General features: G+C 42.2%; 1 protein-coding gene across 2 annotated transcripts in view; it reads right to left on the bottom strand.

Annotated features, from left to right (window-relative positions):
- Positions 1-9,938: 9,938 nt before the first annotated feature.
- ARFGEF3 (ARFGEF family member 3) overlaps positions 9,939-17,604 on the bottom strand; it is a 95,085-nt gene continuing 87,419 nt past the window's right edge. For both annotated transcript variants that reach the window (XM_058019360.1, XM_058019361.1), the window contains one exon: positions 9,939-17,045. In XM_058019360.1, the coding sequence (XP_057875343.1) occupies positions 16,854-17,045 (192 nt within the window). In that variant the 3' untranslated portion in view covers positions 9,939-16,853. The remainder of the gene's footprint in view (positions 17,046-17,604) is intronic.

Here is a 17,604-nt window from a genome sequence, read left to right as displayed (position 1 = left end):
TCTCAAGGCTTATCTGTCCTAGCAAAAGTTGTGCTTAGGACCGATGATAGAAATTGGGTTAGAATCTTAACCTCCTACTTCTTGCTTGGACTTTTTTTCATCAACTTTTGTTTTAGTTCATGGCTCCCAGAAAAGGGCAGGCGTAGCTGGCAGTGGCAGGCTCTGCTCCTGGAGCCCCAGCAGTGGCAGCCAGCGGTGCCAGCACTCACCATTTCCAGCAGGAGGACCCTGCAAGAACCTGCTCCAAAACTGGCTGTGATCCCTGCGTCTGCAGCTTGCAGGAGGGATTCACCCTGCAGGTGAACCACGGCTGTGTGGTAGTTTGATAAACCTATCCCAGTTTGTTACTGAATTTGCCAGGTGAGCAGTGGACAGGGAACAACAATATTGCATGAAGGGCTGGTCTTGCAGCTGAAGCAGCCACATCATTGCTGGTAACCAAACTCTTGCTTCTGCTGAGGTGCTCCTGTGTGAAGCTGGAAATCTCACCTCAGCAAAGCCTTTGCATGCTTCTCCTCCTTTCCTCAATGCCTCGCTTGTTGGAAAGCACTTTCAGAGGTGGTGAGTGTGTCCAGCCACCAGCACCAGGGCAGTCACACTGTGACTTACAATGCCCACTGAGAAGCCAGGTCCTAAACATGGATTAACAGGTCACAGTCAAAATAGTAAAAATTTCTCTTGGTGTCTCAACACCTTGTAGAAAAGCAAGAATAACAACCATCTTTCCCAAACCACTGTTAATAAAATTAATTCCTTTCAGGAGCCTTGAGACTGTGTAGCTTAAATCTATAATCTCACATGCAAGCAGGAAACATTCGTATACCATCTTAATTAGGGTCTTAGTGCAGCCCCTAAGATTATTAATGCTATTTTTAAAACCTTGATATAAATTTGCCTTGGGACTGTGCATGAATAATGAGGAGAAGTAAAAAATATGTCCCCTTACAGTATAAACACCTGTTTGGCATCCTTAGATTGTAGTTGATGAATTTTAGCCAAGAAAAATAAGGTGTGTACTTCTATGACCCGATTTGTCAAGTGCTGGTTTGAACACTTGACCTCTGGAAAATGTGTAAGAATGATTTAACTTTGTAGAGCTGAGGCCGAGTGGGAATTTGGGGAAATGCAGTGCCTTTCGTCAGGCAGGTAATTAGAATATAAAGTAATGATTGTCCCTCTGGCTTTTTATCTCATCAGCGGAGCCAGCAGCAAGATTATTGAGTGTGATTGGGATACTGTCTGCTGCCAGGGGTCAGGTGTCCACTTGCTGCACTGCCTTTGTAGAGCAGATCTGCTCCTGTGCAGAACTGAAGCAGAGCCATTCAAGACTGGGTTTGTGGTGGCAAATCTGTCGCAGATTTCTGACAGCCCTGTGGGGCTCACAGACACTGATTTTCCTTCTCACACGGAGTTCATAAATACCACTGTAGCTTGAGGCATGCTGCAGTGTGAAAGCTGGAGCAAAGAGGCTCATCCCTAATTCCAAGCCCTTGGCCAGATGTCAGGCTCACCACTTTGAAGTGTGGGTTGGGTTCAGAGATCACCAGATCTTGACATGGACAAAATGTCCTGCCCTCCTCCTCCACTGGCTTTGTTCTTTGAAATAGTTTGATCTGGAAGCTGCCAGGTCAAACAATCTGGAGAAAATAGCTGACATGGAATGGCACCACTGACTTTGATTAAAGTTTGGTGAAGGTTTGTGAAACAATGCCAAGGTGATGTTTTTAGCTGAGGCAGCGTTGGTATTATCACTTGCAGTGCCCCAGCAGAGAAGCAGGGAGAGACTTCCTGAGGAAGCCACTGCAGAAAACAGGCACCTCCACTCTCCTCAGTTCAGAACTCAAACTGTCTGTCATAAATTATTCATCTCCCTGATTGCTGAGATGTTCAAGGCTTGCAGTGTAATTCTAGGCTATAACGCCACCAATATTGGTAGGGAACACAATATCCACAGTGCCTTAGACAACCTTTCAAGTTTCTTGATACTTTCTTCCCCCAGTTTCTTTTACTGCTGCCCACAGGTGCTGGTGAAACTTCCCTGATGGAATGGCTGTGGTGCTGTGAGGGATGGTATGAGGGTTAATCTGAATAATGAAAAACGAGAATTTCAGAGGGTGAGGTGTTCCACTGTCAGCAATCCTGTGCTGGCAGGCGCAGATTCACCAGGAGAAATGGTGGGACAGGATGACTTTTGCCTATAACCAGCTGGCAGGTGCTTCTGTGTCCTTCAGGTGGGAGTGGTGTTAGTTTCTGTCAAATCCCTTCTCACTTGGGTAATTGAGCAAATCTGTACTTTTTGATAAATTTTAAATTTGTACTTTTTGGGATAAATTTTCATTATATTGAGATTTTAGCTTTACTTAGTTCTGTGAATGTGGTAACACCTGAAAAGCTCTGTGGTCATGGCAGAGTGCTGGTGGCTGAGCAGTATCCATCTGATGTATGGATGGATTGTTCTGTCTAGAGCTATGGGGTTTTATTAGGTACTTTTAGGTACTTTTTTTGTCATTTCTGTCATTCTAGGTTTGATCCCCTTCATTTACATTTGGTCACCCTTACCCTGAATTCTTGTTTTCTCTTATTTAAGAGAAAAATCTGCCACTCTATTTAAGACCGCATATATGCCAGCACAAACTGTATGGCACTTCATTCCTATTTAGCCAAAATATAGAAGCTCTTTGTTTTAGGGGGAAGGGAGGGGAGGAGGGGTTGGTTTTATGGTTGGGTTTTTGGTGATTTGGGCTTTTTTCAGCATTTCTGAAAAGCCAGCTGGCTACATTATGCTTTTGGTTGCATTTGCTTTTAAAAGTGTTGCCATCAGCTTAGTGAGAAATTAAGCGTTTTGCTGCTTTATTAGGATGATGTTCTAAAAAGAAACAATTTTGGGTGGTGTGACTGCAGTCAGGTTGAGCTCCACACTCTCCCTTTTGTACTTTCATTATTAATATTGTTGATTTTCTTATCTCATTACTGTTTCTAGTAAATATTTCTTATCTCAGCCCATGATCTTTGCCTTTTTTGGCTCCAATTCTCCTCTCAAATCCTCTGAGGGAAGAAGGGGGAAAGGGGGTGGGCGAGAAAATGGTGTGTAGTTTGGAGTTTCAGTGGGAAACACTAAACTGAGGTTAGTGTTCCTGAACCATGACAGCAATATGAGGAAATAAACTTCTAAGGAGAAATGTGAATGTGTGATTAACCTTCAGGTGAGGTTTTAAAAGTAAACTTTTAAGATTTCCCTCATTGTTCATTGTGTTTGATGTTGCTTACCCTGATTGTTGACCTTGTGTAGTGCTGGGCAGGCCTTAGGTACTGAACCCTCAACATCTGCAGTCCTGTGTTCAGTTTTTTGTTCAAACTGATGCAATTTTCTGCTAGAATATTGTGAATCCCTGAATGAAGTCTCCTGAGACTGTATCCAAGTACAGCAGTCGGTGTCACTACTTGTTGCTAACACAGTAGATTTTATACAAAAGAATGATCACATCTCTATATAGCCTGATTTGGTTGGTATCATCTGCTGCCAAAAATCTCCTCTCTCTAGATTCCAAAGGAATTGTTCTTTCTGACATTGTTGCTTAGAACCAGTGTCAGGAGAGCACTGTTGGAGAAGCAGTAGCTCTTCTAGCTTCTAAAACTAGCTCAGTTCTTCGTCAGAGTGGAAAAAGTGCAAATTAACCTCTAAGTCCTTTGTCACCCCTTTAAAGCCAGGTGAGGCTCGAGAGCAGAACTGTAGCAATAAACAGACCCTCTTACAGGTTATTGTCCCTGATTACAGGCTTAGAGAGGCCCTGATATTGCCCCTCATTAACAAGGAATGTGTAACCCTTCATTTGCCTTTGTTAAAATGCTTTAAACTTTTGAAAAATCAGGATGCACTTGTTCAGTGTTGTACTCAGTTGTCAAGGCCTTTGGCCTTCTGGACAGGAGGGAAACTGTGGACTTCTGAATCCATATGAACTGTATTATTTGCCAGTAATTTTGAGAGGCTTTGAGTAATTTTGTACTGTTTTGCTTGAAATAAAACACATTTTGTGTACGGTTCCAATTCAGACCTCACATCCTGAAGTTTAATCTACTGATTTGAATCAAAGATTCCTACTTCAAACTTATGGAGAAGAGACAGCCCCCTGCAACCTGTAGAATAAAGTTTGCTATAAAAATGAAATGTATTAAGAAAATATTTTATATAAGAAAGGCCCCAAATCTGTAGATGTGAGAACAACTTTATTTTCTCAAGGGCACTTGTTAATGGTTCACCTGGCCAGCAAAGTTGCAGTCAAACCTAGGTTTTAGGGTATGAGTCTTGTTACACAAAGGCAGGTCAGCTAGCCTGAAATGCAGGATGATAAATGTTAATAGATGCTAATAAAGCAGAGCTGATGGCACCCATGGACCGCAGCGGTGCCTGAAGGGGCAGAGAAAAGGGAAAACTTCTCCCCACCAGTCAGGGGGGAGTGAGGGGCTCCAAGGCAGGCATCCTCCCCCTTGGGGTGTCCTGTTGGTGCAGCAGGTGCTGTGTGACACTGCTGGGTGTGACTCTGTGACTGTCACACTGTGGCTCTGTGGCAGCTGCCCAAACCCCCCTGGGCTGGGTTTGCTTTACGGCGCCGTTTGTGTCGATTGCGCCGCGCTCGGTGCGCTGCCTGGCCTGGCTGGCTGCCGTGCCTTGTGCTTGTGTGCTAGCGGGCAATGCCTGCTGGACAACTAAAAACCCATTGCCCTTGTGGGTGCTGAAGTTACCAGCTAAAAACTGTGAGGGACAGGCTGAAGAGAGCTCCCTCAACGGAGCTATAGACTGGCAAATAAAATGTCAGGAGGCAGAGAGGGAAAGGGATGAGTTAAACACAACAGGCAGATGTTCCCAGTGTAAAAGCATTTCAGAATTGACCAGTGCAAGGCCATAAGGATAAGAACAGCTGTAACAGTGGAGTATTGTTGTAACAGTGGAGGTACTGTCACACTTTTCTCAGGCTGGGGACATTAGAGCTTACATGGATGCAAGTGGAAAGTATGCCATGGGATTGGAAATGAAAGGGTCTTGGTATAAGAAAAGGCAAGGCACCATGCAACACCCTCCATAGCAAACCACAGATACAAAGACAAAGGCTTTAAGTGTGGCTTCTTAAAACAAGAGGCTTAGCCTGGCAGCAGGGAGTGGCATGGCAAACCCATCCTGAAAGAAACATGTTGTCTGAGGGATGTGTGAGTGTTTCGAGGGGAATAATTGCACACTAGAAATACCTGGACAACTGAGCTTCTGAGAACCACTACTCAGCATGGGCAGCTTTATTACTAACAGGCCAGGTTTTCAGTTAGGAAATGCAGCCCAAAAATGATATGCTGATGTTAAGGTATATAGATGTACGTGATAGTGCCTTCTGCAGAAAGCTGATGTTAAGGTGAGGGATTGTACGAGAAGGGTCAAAACAGCAGCAAAATGTACAGAGGATTCTGCTCTGAGGCTTGGTGTGGTTGAATGGATGATCTGAACAGTTCTTCCATATGTGCAGTCCTTAATTCATAATATTCATAATATATAGGAGGCTATATTGTCATTTAAGAGAGTAGTGAGAAAATATCCCCTGCAGTCACCCACTTCTGGGAAGAGGGTGTCTGTCCCTTGGTGCATTCCAGGTCAGCCTGCATGGGCTGCATTGATGCTGCTGTGCAAAATGTTGCTCCTGTGTGGATCTTCAGGGCAACCAGAGTTGTGCAGAGGGGAAAGCCCAAAGCCAGACTGATTAAATGTGCATTTTCTCTTTGGGGAAACAGAAGATTTTGCTTGGAGCAGAGGTGGCCAAAGGGAATCAGTTGTGAAAAGAACATCTGAAGCAGCTATTTCATTCTGCTCCAAGATGGGGATCCTCTCACCCCTTTTCCAGGAATATCCTCCTCACTCTCTGTGCCAAGTGAGTTGGTGTGCTAACAGCAGGAGGAGCCAGGTGGCTGCTGAGGGGCAATGGAGCCTGTAGGGGTGAGCATTTACAATGTGCCCAGGTTGTAGGGGCAGCTCAAGGCCTGACTGGTTAGAGGCATTTACATTCTGATGTTGCTCTTCAGGATTTAGGGGGTTTTTAAACTTTATTTTACTCCAACCATTACTTTTTGCTATGTGCAGGGTGTAGCCTCCTTGAGAGGGATGCTTGTCCAGCCAGACTGGCTTGGTTTGATGGCTCAGGCTCTAAAAGAGACAGTAAGAGTGGTGTAGTTTGACACTTGTGCCCTGCCTCGGGTTCCTCTTTGTCATCCTCTTTTTCTTCTGCAGTCACTGCAGATCTGTGATGTTGTTAGAACAACACAGCATAGTTTATATACCCCACAATCCCCTACAACAGACCCTCAATAGTGGTCATCCTTCTTGCCCTACTCTCAGCACAGCTCTACCTAAAAAACTGAAAATGTGTGAGAAAAAACACATGTAGCAAACTACATTAAAATATTTCCCTTTTTCTTTTAACCTTCATGCTCGGCTTTGCAAACTAATAATCTTTATTCTCTTGGGTTTGGGCCTGGTCACAAGAGCCTGCATTAAGATATTCAATTATTTAGTGTCCTTTTAAAAGAAAAGGTAAAGCACACAAGAGAGATGTAAGATCTGCTCTGGTAGCCATCCCTGCAGCTGGGATTTTAAAAGAACATTTTTGTCAGGGCCCTTGTGCTTGTGGTGCCAGCACTGCAATTGTACCCAGAAACCAAATCCTCTGTTTTCTCAAGGGACAATGAATTGTTTTTGCAAGTAAGCAAACCAACCAAGAGCCTTGTCACCCTCCCCTCCTCACATGAGTTACTGCAATACCTTTTCAAAACCATTTTTCACTTTCTCATTATGTTTGACATTATTGTTTCTCAAGCTTGAAGATTTGTCTTTTTTGACCTCCTAGACAAAATTACTTATAAGATAGATTTCAGTATAGCATCTTACCCAGTTTTATTTTGATCTCTTCCTCTCCCTGTAATCTCTGGAACAAAGAACCTGATTTGAAGTACAAAGCGGTCTGCTGGGAGTATAATGTAACATTAAAAACATAGTAAATAATTTATAAATGCTACCCAGAAAAGTATTCCACTTTTTTAAGTATTTTAATTATTTTAAGTATTTTAATTTAATTTTAAGTATTTTAATTTAATTATTTTAAGTAATTTTGTTTGACTGTGGTAGGGAATGAACATAATAAGAGATCAGAAGTGGTCACACTAACCACAGCGAAGAAAAATATTTCAGGTTGGGCATAATTTCTCAGAGCTGGCAAACCAGAAGTATTGGCTCTCCTTTATGGATACATACTTCCCAGCAATTATAGTGTAGACAAAGGCACAAATCTCTTGTTAGAACAAAACAAAAAATCATCCAGTTTTATTGCTATGAATTTCTATCAGGAGAAATTGCACATGCAGCCTGGCTGATAGGTTGGGTTCTGGTGGTTTTTTTTTTTTTTTTTTTTTTTTTTTTTTTTTTTTTTTTTTTTTTTTTTTGTTTTTTGTTTTTTGTTTTTTGTTTTTTTTTGTTTTTTTTTTTTTTTGTTTTTTTCTCCTTCCAGTATAAGAGTAGGACCTAGCTGACCTGTGCTTACATCTAAATTGTTCTGATTTATTTTGGATTCTGTTGAGTTTTGAAATCTGTATACTGACTGCACTCTTCTAGGACTCTGTCTTTGGATAAAGACTTCAATTTGTGTTTGTTTGCAGTGATATTAGATGTTAAGAGGTTTATCCTGATGCTAGCTTCTTTGCCAGAAGCTCCAAAATCACAGATCACTTTGCATTTCTCAGAGCTCTGTGGACAGAATCCCAGCCTCCTTCTGCTTCTTTCAACTTCTGCAATAGGTTTGCTCAGTGAACCAAAAGGTTTCTTCATCTGGAAAATGTGATCAGGAAGTATCTGTCCTGGAGAGAGCATGCTTCCAGCAGGCTTACTGAAAATATTATCCCATTTTTACCTGAGTGCTTGGGGGTATGGATGTGACAGTGGTCTCCTATCCAACCCTACTGTGCCCCACCTGCTCCATCCAAAGTGTGTTTCCCTTTTGTCTTGTACCTGAAGTCCCTGCTGGTACCTCTAGCTTGCCTTTGCCTTTCTGAATTCCTCCTATAAACAATCTTTGCTGCTGTTTTTCTCTTTTGGGATTTTTTTCTCCTCTTGCCAGATTATCTCACAGATCTACTACTTTGGGATAAGCAAGAGGCCAGAGCATATGTTTAGATACTTTGGACCATTTTGAGGTCAAGGACAAATTTTTTACTTGCTTGGATGGTCATCCCACCTGAAAAATGGTAGCAGTGACACTGGGCACTCCTTTGGCACCTTGTCAAAAAATAAGAATTACTTATTAAGAAACAATTAGTCTGGCTTGGTATCAGGGAAGCATTTAACATTTAGTATAACACAGATTAATACTGTGTAGCCAGTGATAAACTTACATTGTGAAAACATGAATGAGTTCAGTGAATCTACTGAAGCGAAGAGCATGTCTGAGATTCAATGGTGCGCCTGTTTAATTCCTTTTAAAATTTTCTTTATTGTTTTTGGAGGTATTTGTTGACACCTGTTTTCTTTGGCAAGTGTTCTTAACACTCTGCTCCTCAACAGAAGAACAAGCCCAGGTGTCTCCTAGGTAAGTCTAGTGGCAGCAGAAGCCACTCTAGCCTGACCCCAGCATCAGTGGGAAGGCAACTGGGAATTTGTACATGTAAGGAGTGAGAGGAATAGTGGAGCATTACTTTCTGTATTTACTCTGCTGCTCTTTCACATTACTGAATGCTCTTTAGGAGGAAATGAAAATCTTTCTAATGGGATCTAAATGAGACGTGTGGAGCAGCAGAAGGTAGTTCCCTGGAATGAAATTAGATCTGACGGCTGGGATTTAACACACTCTCTTTTGCCAGAAGTGTGTAAGATTATTAAAGCATCACAACCTCATTTGGTTGTTTTGTAATCTGTTCTTAACCTTCATGCTGATGAGGCTGTTATGTAACAACCAGTGAAGGCCAGGCCTTATGTTGCTTCAGTGTATGGGAGCCCATGCCCAGAGACCCCAGTGGGGACAGGTGGAAAGCTGGCTGCATTTTCCCCTCTTGAGATTATGTGGAAAACTTGCTTTTGGGCTGTGGGTAGCATCCCTGACCATAGAGAAGTGTATCCTAAGGTTTGCTGTGTGATGCTATGTCTTGTCACTGAAACACTCGTGCTTTCAGGAAGCCCATGGCAGTTCTCTTGAAAGGGACACTGCAAACCCCCTCTCCTTCAGTACCTAAATTTTGGCTGCATACAGAAGCAGGGGTGACTGCTGTAAAGAAGGTGTTTATTATTTTAATTAAATTAAAGGTTTTTCTTCAACAGGAGCAATCTTTGGTTTGACTAATCAAAAGAGGGATGTTGGTGACAGGGACAACCCTTGCTGAGCTCTCATTTTAGCACAATGAAACATTGCAGTGTCCATGCACCTGTTTACTGGGAACACCTGAGGAGTGCTAGCTAAGCTGTCTGTGGTCAGGGAATGCCCAGCTTAAAAACCCAACACAAGTCTGGCTGTGAATGAGAGCAATCCATCTCTAATGAAATCAGAGCCAACAGTATTCTCCTAATTTAAGAGAGAATACCGAGGGGAATACTGAAGAGGGAGAAATGTTTCACCTGTCTAGATGCATAAAAATTCTTCAGCATCTACTTGCACCTTTAACTATCTCAGTACCTTCATCCTTCTCCACCCCACAAACTCAGGCTTTGGCTAGAAGTGCTGTAAGAGTAATTTGTCAGTGTTTAGATCTCAGTTTCCATCAAAAACACAAAGCAGTTCAGAGTAACTAAATTCCCAAGGCCATCCATGAAAACTGCAGTTCCTGCTAGTGCATACCAAGTATTTCAGGCCCTTTCTCCGCTCTGTTCCTTTGCTTCATCACGAATTGTACAATAACTTCCATTAGAAAAAAACAAAGCATAATTTATTTTGCATTTGCATCTTTATTCTACAACACAAGCAACATAAATAGTTTATACTTTTTGTTTTAAAATATTTCCATTTCAGAATTCAGTCAGAATAAAATATACACAAAATACAATTTGCAAGCCAGCTGACAGTGACTGCCCAACCACTGGACACCCAAGGACCATACAAAGCTAGCGGCACAACAGGACACGGTGGACATGGGGAAGTGTTCTTCTGCAGAAGAGCAGAAAGGTAAGGGAGGAAACATGGATGAGACCAAGGAATTGCAGATAGGTATGAACTCAGCAGAAGGTAAACCCAAGGTAAGCACTTGTTTGACAAGGTAATTTGACAAGTCTTTCTTAAGAAGTACTGTTGGCTCCTCCTGAATATACAGCTAGAGAGATTAAGTCCTGGGAACGTGTTTTGTGGTAAAATGCTTCTTCTGGCAGCCATCATAATGGAAATAGAATTTGATTTTTTTTTTTTTAATTTTCAAACAGAAAAGACTTAGATCTTTGGTGAAACGGAGTGTCCACTCCCTTTGGCTTGCTTTCAGTTCTGGTTGAAGGGCCCATAGAAGTATGTCTGCAGTCTCACAAAAATGACAAAAGTTGGGGGAAGGGAAAGAGACAGAGAAGAGGAAGTGGGGGGAACTGAAAGAAGGTCCTTGCTGTTGTCATTGCACACCTTCAATCCCTTGCTCCCATCTGCTCTAGCAAACAGCATGCACTACAGGGCTCTGTCACCACTGTGCTCTGCCCTTCCCGCTGTTCTCCCTTTGGTATCGAGTCCTGTCCTCCTCTGCAGAGTGGGGGGCTCAGGGGTCACAGCCTGATTGTGGAGGAGATATTTGTCCCTTGCTTGAACCTGTGCACCTGTGCCTGTCTGCCAGCTCAGCTCTCTTACTGCAGCGTGCTGCTTGTGGAACCGTGGCACTTCACCACAGCCCAGATGGACCAAATGCATGGACAGAGGGCTCTGATCTCCATGGGAGTCCAACAAAATTTATCAAAGTACATAAACTACCTTTTGAAAAGTGGGATGTTGGGGAAAAAGGATTGAATAGATCCTGTTGCCATGTTTCTTAACCAAAAATGCTTTCCATAAACTCAGCTCCCTGATTCAATGTGGCAGTGTAGACTATGCAAACCTCAACTTGTGATTTTGCCAAAAATTGGAATTTGAGGGATCTGGTTCCACAGGCAAGCTCATTATTGCATTAATCCAGGATCATACAGAATAGCTCCACTAATATCCACAGAATTAGGGCATTTCTTCTTCCCTCTGCTTTTAGTTTTCAGCTTGGAGACCTCTGAGCACTAAGTGAAAAGACTGATGCACACTTAGGCCATGTGTGTTTTCATTTTTTCTTTTTAAAAAGCCAGCACTGCTAGCTTTTTAAATGTTTGGCCAAAACTGTTTGCTTAGTATCATATCAGTGTCACATTAAAGTATGTGTTCTGAGGGGAATTAGTGGAAATGACTTCTTTCTTGCAGTTGTACAACTTCTGGAGTCCCAGGCATGTTGCTGGTGAGGGCTGCTGAGACCCTTTGGTGATATCCCTATAGAAACCCCGCTAAAATTAGGGAGGCTCAGTGAAGAGGGATCACTAGCTGCCACATGCTTTTATCTACATTGCATAAAATCCAACATTTGTGCTTCTGTGCAATGGTAAATTGGTCCTTTACACTAAAAGAAGATAAACTTCTTTTGGTAAATTGATGGTATCATCTTACTTCTTTAACAACTGTGGAATGATCAGCAACTGAAAAAAACCTATTTAATGCCATATACCTGCACAAAGGTCTTCCCATAAATTACTGTGACTGGAGTAATGAATAAATAGCCTTCTTAGACACCTTAGACATACCTTAGTATAAAGATGAGGAGGGGGGAGAAGGAAGCACTTCACTTCTTTTGTAAATTGAAAACAATTTAGCACTGAGAAATGGCATTTATTTCTAGAATGGATTGCTGAAGGTGACAACAGCCAAACCACAGGCACAATTTCTCAATAGGCTTCTATACAGATGAGCTAGGTGAAAAATAAACCACTTTGGCTTGCTGGATCTGTGCAAAAGTGAGGGTTCTAGTTTTGCAGTATGGGGCTCTGTGGGACTGTGTGCTGGTTCCTGTAGAATTTTCAAGCAGGAGGTGTATGGAGGACAGCAGCAGAGAGGGTGACACAAAAAACTTTACAGGACTTCCCCTTTCCTGAGAACTTGTGAACCCGTATGTAGGGACTGAAGAATTCAAGGACCGAGTCCTAAGTATTTAAGCTCCCTAGCTACTTAACTTCCATAGATTTTGACAGCTTTGGCACTTTGAGTGTGGGCCCAAACTGTGGAAAAAGGTACAAAGTGGAGGCAGAACATGGACTCTAGCTGGACTCTACTTTCTAACTTGTTTGCCACTGGGTTTCATGCCAGTGCTGTGCTGGGCTCTGCAGGGCTGATACCAACACTGAGATGCTGCTATATCAAGTACAGGTGAAAACTGCACATGGTACTTAGAGGTGGGGGTTTTATCTTTGTTGAGTGAGGATTTGTCAGTGAATTTTACATAAAGGTTTAAATTTTAAACAAAACTTGAAGCTCAAACTGAGAGGGAAAGCACCTTACAAGTCACAGGTATAAACTGTGCTTGGCCTTGACATGAGCAAGCCACAGTGCAGATGACGTAAATTTTTCATCGGTGATGAGGCAAAAGCTGTGTTGCCTGTGCTGGGAGTTGTACAAGTAAAGTATTTCCCAGGTCTGTCTCTTTTTCTAATAATTATTTCTATACAGTAAATTAAGTCAGTTGTTCTCAAATAAGTGTTTATCCCTAGGAAAGTATTGTATCTCTATTTTAACATCATAAAGGCATGAAGGCATGTTAACCAAGTGGTGGTAATTCAATGGCTGCTGAATGCTCAGAAAAGGTACCAGAATAACTGTGTTAACCATTGCTGGTGTGACACAAATGCACAGCAGGTAAGCATGTTACTAATGTGGATAGCTCTCTGAAAATATGCTGGATACCCAGAATATGGCAGTGATTGGAGCCACAGGTATCTGTACACATACATGTCAATCATCTCATATGACTGCATATGTTCACAGTGCAGAATGAAGTGCAAACATATGCAACGACCTGAGACCATGTAAGCTGGGGTCAGACCCTGCCCCTGTTCCGTAGGAAAAGGATTGCTCTCCTGATGAGTGCTCTGCTTTTCTCAACTTTAAATATTTGCACAGTGATGAGCTATTTCATGTGCTTAAAGGTAGCTGATGCTAGGCAGCAACTTTCTCTGTTAGCAACTGTCTACGAGATTTTAAAATGAGATGTCCTTGCCTCTGCTGGCTGGGGTGGCCCTGAGGAGGGCAGTGTGAATTAGGCAAAGGCAGCAGAGGTGCAGCTCTGGTACCTGAGAAGGATGTCAAGCTACCACATCTTCTTTTTTAAAGCATTTCAGTTGAGCAAAATTTACTGGGCAATCATTTTTTAAAACATCTGGCCAGTTCAAAAAAAAAAAACCCAACAAAATAACCCAAACTCAACTCCTATAGAAATTTATGTGACCAAAAAAAGCAAGGGCAAGAAAAGAGAAGAATGTGGTCATTAACCAAGGCAAAGAGAAAGAGCAAGCTCAGGCTGTAGTGCAGAGAGAGTGGTTTGCTCAGTGTTGAAGTGTTTGGCTCAACAGTAAAGCTGCCAATACTCTGCCATGCGTGAGGTTATAGAGCTAACAGTAAGGATTTCAATGGGATACACACATGGATACCGGCACTACTACTGCTACTGACTGAGGTGCTTCCCCACTCACAAACAGAAAGCAGAGAAGCCACTGTAGCATGGACATGACTGGGGTGTGCAGTGTAGGGAATTCCCCTTCTAAAGCTTAGGACAGGCTGATGCAAGCCCCCCTTTCCTGGGACTGTTCTGGCAGACTTCTCCTTTGGGCTAAAAGCTTGCTTTATGAGGTCTGAAGGCATCATGCTGGCAGTCATGAGCCATGAAAAAGGCCACACAGGACCTATGAAATGGTGACATCACACGTTTATTATTCTACTTCTTTGGGGATTACTGATGTCTACAGCTAAACTAGCAGAAAAATTGCTGAGAATCTGATGAACCAACTAATATTTTTTATTTCTTTATGTTTTGAAGGCGCATCAGAAAGCTTTAGCTTCTACATCTCATGGTTGTGGTTACTGAAGTGGCCATGGGCTGCTCCCCTCACCAGGCTGGCATTTCATACACACAAGGAAAAGGAAGAGCAGCACATGCTGAACTTTGCTCTGTAACTTGCTCTGTAAATTATTGCTGCATCAAATATTCCTTCTCCCCTCCTTCTAAATTACATTTCTGGAATTATTCAAAGTTACTTATGACCTTTTAGGGAGGGGTCTTAATGAGCAGAGGCACTGAGGGTGACAATGGGCACTTAGTGCATAATTTGAAGGACAAAGCTCAAAACAGGCCAACAGCAACACAGCAAATTTACTTGTCCTCATTTTCCAATGTGGTATTTGTAATGTAAATAGTTAAAAGGAAATTACATTTTAGGCCAAGATGGTGGCTAATCAGGTAACACTAGGTTATACTGTGTTCATGAGCTTGAGGGAAGTGGTGGTAATGGTATTGGCTGCTAAAGTTTTTTTTACTGATTTACAGAAGGATTTTGTATTGCAACCACAATGCAACCATGGTGTTTGCTAGATTCTGGGACCTCTTCTGTAGTCCTGAATGATTTCACTGGTACTGCTATCAATCTTATTTCCCCTACATAATTTAGGAATTTGCTTTGGTTTCAGTACAGCAAGGATCTGCATCCATTCAATGCATTTTTAATTAAAACCATCAGAGTTGGCTGCTTTGAATATGGTTTATTATTCTGATTTCTGTTGTTGCCTAATTAATGTACTGCTTTAAAAGCAGCTCTGTATAGATGCCAAATAAAAACTTTAACAAAAAATGTAACCAACTTTTACTCTACCTAAAGATGCATAAGAAAGACTTGGCAACAGAAATCAAACTGTGCTAATGCTCTCCCAAATACCAAAGCAAAATCTAACCTGTCCCTGAGGAACTATTAAAACTGTTGGGGGAAAATTGACAATTGAAAACATTGTTAAATTAGTAATTAATAAAGTCAGTTTAGGTGGTAGAAAAGAGGTGTTTTTGCAGAATTTTAATGTCCTTTAAACAATTTAGCAAAAGGAAATTTTTAAAGCAAGAGAGACAGCCTGACTGGCACTAAAGAAAGTAATGGGACAAATACTCCCTGCACAAGACCAGCAGGTGACAAATGGGAAGAAGGCAATGGAGGGAAAAGGCAGGAGGATAGTGTCAGACTCTTTGTAAACAAAGCAGCTTGGGAGATGGCTGTTCAGTGGAGCTTCTTGGCTCCCTCTGTTTTTCCAGGTTTAAGATGCTAAAAGCAGTTAGTTTTGCAAAATCCAGGCCTTACATAAAGAGATTACATTCTTAGGATGCTTTGGAGCAGGGACTGAAGCTGTATATTTAGTTGGCATGCACATTTTAAAAGCCTTGGGAGAACAGCATTAAGGGGTCACCCAAAATTAAAATCAACTCATTTTCAACAAGTTATCAACAAATGATATAGCATGGGAGTATGAGATTAAATGTCCCAGGGGCTGTGACATAACTTGTGCAGCAAGGTAACTCTTGCTCTGTATAGTGTGAAAAGCATCACATCTGCATTTGACAACACAATAGTCAATCCTCCCCCTTCTCCTCCCTCTTACTAATAACAGCAAATTGTAATAGTCCCAATAGGAGTGCTGCATGGAGGGGGGATGTACCTCCATGAGGATCTGTCCTTTTCTATTTACAGCAGCAGACAAGAAATGAGAGAGAAACAGGAAATATACCTCCCTTTCATACCATTTTCCATCTTGCTTCAGCTCCAAGTAGAGTGACATTTAACCAAGGTGATAAGGGCGTTCCTGGCTACAGCAGCTCGACATAAACAAACAAAAATTTCAGTAGAATAACAGCTGCAGTGGTGTTTAAACTGGACATTTTACTCTGCTTAGTTGAATGGTAGATACTGGCACATGCTGGTATTTGCTGTGGTGTGTTTTCCCCACAGCTTCACAGGGAAGAGCAAAACAAACTTTCCTTTTGCCCTTAGAGGGAATTAGACGTGTGGCAAAATGCTCAGCTGTAGGCATAGGTGAAGAGGCAGCCAGTGTGGTGTTGCAGAGAGGGCAGTTTGTGCCATTTCTCTTTGAGCAATACTCCATAAGAGCAATGAAAGGATCAATAGTCTGTGCTTGGTTCACCCATTTTAGACCTGGGATTCTTTAGCTACTCCAAATGTGACTACAAAGGCTCCTCTTGGAGCAAAATAAATTTCCACTTTCTCTAGTGAGCAACACATTTGGTTACTTCAATAATCTTTATCCTTCCTCATGCCAATTTTTGAAGGGAAGATGTTACCCTAAAAAATGTCACCTTCTTACTTGTCCTATAGCCCTCACCTTTTCACTGAATTGGATTTGTTTATTTATTTTCTAAGTTAAATAGGTTTACTGACCTGGTTTGACACCCCCATGACAGTTGCACTCACAGCTAACTTCAAGTGTGGAAGTTCTGCTGCAGTTTCTGGTGGCTCCCACTGCCACAAATTTGAATTAAAATGAAGGCAATGAAATGCACCTCTTCTGGTAGGAGCCTGATTTACAGACAGGTTCTGGGTTCTGGGGCCATGCCAGATCCTCTCAACAGACTCATGCTTTGCCTCCTTTGCTAGTGTGAGTGAGGGACACACAATCTCAGGTGGACAGACAATATAAATCGACAAGCTCGTTGTTTCTTAATTTCTCACCAACAAATAGGCAATTAATTAACCCCAATTACTTCTTTGCTTGTATACCTTGCATGTCCTCTGCCCTTTGCAATGAGCACAGCTTGGTTTAAATGATGATATCGTAAACTCGGCCCACTCTTCCCAGCCACTCCCGCACTGCCTGGCGGACACGGATGTCTGTCACGTGGCAAGTCAGCTGGCTGATACAGGGAAACACTGCTGGCTGCAGGGCTGTGAAAGTCTGGTCTGGCAGAGCCTGAATCTGGTTGAGAACTGTCAGCACCATGTTGGTCCATGCCTATGAAGAAATTGGATTTAAAAGAAACCTCTTTAGAAGACCTTTCTAAATAGTTGAGCCCAGTGGTTGAGGCAGAAAATAAGGTGTATGGTGGCTGCAGCCTCATGGAGCAGACTGAGTAATGCCAGCATATTCATTTTATGTTCCAAAATCACTTGACTTTGTATTGCAGGTATCATGCTCACCCTTTCCTTTTTTTGTCCCAGACGGAACAAAACCTGTCAAGTTTGATGCTTTCACTGATTTGTTCACTTGGACATGCAAACAACAAGCTTTTGTTTAGCAAAAGAACCCATTATTTTTCTCTGGAATTAACAAAAAATCCCATTCTTAAGTACAAAAGCAATGTGTCAAGCAGCATAGCATTTTCAAAAGCCTTCAGTGGGCTACAGCCCATAGCAGTAAGCAATGAGTTTGCTGTAGGTTGTCAGCTTTCAGGATTAAGGGCAGCTTTGGCCCCAGTCATAGAAGCAGTCTCGACAGCTGAGTTAGTATATGCCTGATGACACCTCCCTGAAAACTGACTTTCTTTTAACAGGGCAGAATCAGGTTTTTATTA

This window comes from Melospiza georgiana, chromosome 3 (assembly GCF_028018845.1).
Source record: "Melospiza georgiana isolate bMelGeo1 chromosome 3, bMelGeo1.pri, whole genome shotgun sequence".
Taxonomy (NCBI): Eukaryota; Metazoa; Chordata; class Aves; order Passeriformes; family Passerellidae; genus Melospiza; species Melospiza georgiana.
This window is presented reverse-complemented; position numbering and strand designations above follow the sequence as displayed.